The 2028-nt window shown below is 38.4% G+C and overlaps 1 protein-coding gene across 1 annotated transcript; it reads left to right on the plus strand.

The window, feature by feature from the left end:
* Positions 1-1075, plus strand: LOC112521985 (secoisolariciresinol dehydrogenase-like). The gene is made up of 2 exons (XM_025131015.1): positions 1-56; positions 154-1075. The coding sequence occupies exons 1-2, from the start codon at positions 16-18 to the stop codon at positions 953-955; spliced, it is 843 nt and encodes a 280-aa protein (XP_024986783.1). The 5' UTR covers positions 1-15; the 3' UTR covers positions 956-1075.
* Positions 1076-2028: the final 953 nt, after the last annotated feature.

The following is a 2028-nucleotide window of genomic DNA, read 5'->3' on the forward strand; positions in this document are numbered from 1 at the left end:
GCGTATTAGCTCAAGATGCCGACGAATAAGCCCTCAGCATCCCAATTTCCCAAAAGGTCAACAATTCACTGTTGGGACTCCACGATCCAAAACCCCAATTTTTATTTCATGAAATCGATTTTTATTATATATTAACTGATTCATACATTACAGATTGCAAGGAAAAGTGGCCGTAGTCACCGGCGGTGCTAGCGGGATCGGTGAAAGCACGGTGAGGCTTTTCACCAAACACGGCGCCAAAGTGGTGATCGCCGACATCCAAGATGAACGAGGAACTTCCCTTTGTCAGGAACTACTTTCTGAATCGGGAAACGTCGTCATCTATGTCCATTGTGATGTTACTCTTGATTCCGATATCCAGAATGTCGTCGACACCGCAGTTTCCAAATACGGAAAGCTGGACATCATGTTCAACAATGCAGGTATCYCCGGCGACACGAATAACACGATACTAGGCTCTGATATCCAAAATTTCAAACGGGTTTTCGATGTGAACGTGTTGGGCATCTTTTTGGGAGCCAAACACGCAGCTCGAGTCATGATTCCGGCGAAAAGTGGGGTGATCCTGTTCACTTCAAGTGCAGCTTCGGTGGTTGCCGGCGTGACGCCACATGCCTACGCGATGTCGAAGCATGCGGTGGTGGGGTTGACGAAGAGTTTGTGTGTGGAATTAGGACAATATGGGATACGGGTGAACTGCATCTCACCTTACTTCGTTGCTACGCCGATGCTGGTTGGTGCGATGGGAATGGACAAGGAGGTGGTGGAGGAAATGGTCTGTGCATCGGCCACCTTGAAAGGTTTGATGCCAACGGCGGAGGATGTGGCGGAGGCGGCGTTGTATTTGGGTAGCGAGGAGGGTAAGTATGTGAGTGGGTTGAACCTGGTGGTGGATGGTGGTTATAGCACCACCAATCCGGCCTTTACGACGGAGGCCAAAAAATTTATGTCTTAAGAAGCAAAACCTTTTACTCTGTTACGTATGTTGTACTTGTATTTCTCATCATGAAATTTGGGTTTCTTCTGTTTATGTTTTTTTTATTACGAGCAATTTCAAGGAGTATCGTTGTTAATTACTTAATTTCAACAGAATAGTAACTATTTAAAAAAATTAAAAAAATGTTGTTGATATATAAAATCATGTATGATTCATATATATATATATATATATATATATATATATATATAGTTTGGTTATTATACAACCTTTTATATTTGTACAACCACTACAACCCAATCTTAACCGTCCATTTAATTTGATGAATATGTGATTTCATAGAAGTTTTGATTGTTTCATAATATAAAGTATTGATCATAATTAATGAACTTTATTCATTTTTCATAAATATTCAAATCATAATAAATAAACTTTTATCATTTCTATAAATATCTCAATTAATTGGGTTGCATTGGTTGTACAAATGGACATGATTGCATTTGAAATATACCCTATATATATAAGGGATCATTCAATGGAGAACTGATTAGTTTGTGATAACTGTGAGATCCAATCTCAACCACAAATCAACGGATAAATTAGAAAATTAATAATTATGGTAGTTTGAGTTAAAATTATAATTAGAGGGTTTTTTAGGTATTTTTAAAAAACTCCTCTCTCCTCTCTCCTCTCTCATCTCTCCGACCTCCAATCTCCGGCCTCCAGTGAACATTAATCCGCCAGGTACCAAGTAATCACAAAGATACACAATGTGATACTCATTGTGATATACTGTGATACCATTGTGATACCAATCATGATATCAACTCAAACCTTAAAAACAAAGATACACAATGTGATACCCATTGTAATACACAATGTGATACTCATTGTGATATACTGTGATACAGATTTCACCGAAGGCCGAAGATTGGAGGTCGGAGAGATGAGAGAGAAGAGAGGAGAGAGAAGTTTTTTTTAAAATACCTAATATGTCCTCTAATTATAATTTTAACTCAAACTATCATAATTATTAATTTCCTAATTTATCCGTTGATTTGTGGTTGAGATTGGACCTCACAGTTACCACA

The sequence above is a fragment of the Cynara cardunculus genome, assembly GCF_001531365.2.
Source record: "Cynara cardunculus var. scolymus isolate 2C chromosome LG 11, CcrdV1, whole genome shotgun sequence".
Taxonomy (NCBI): domain Eukaryota; kingdom Viridiplantae; phylum Streptophyta; class Magnoliopsida; order Asterales; family Asteraceae; genus Cynara; species Cynara cardunculus.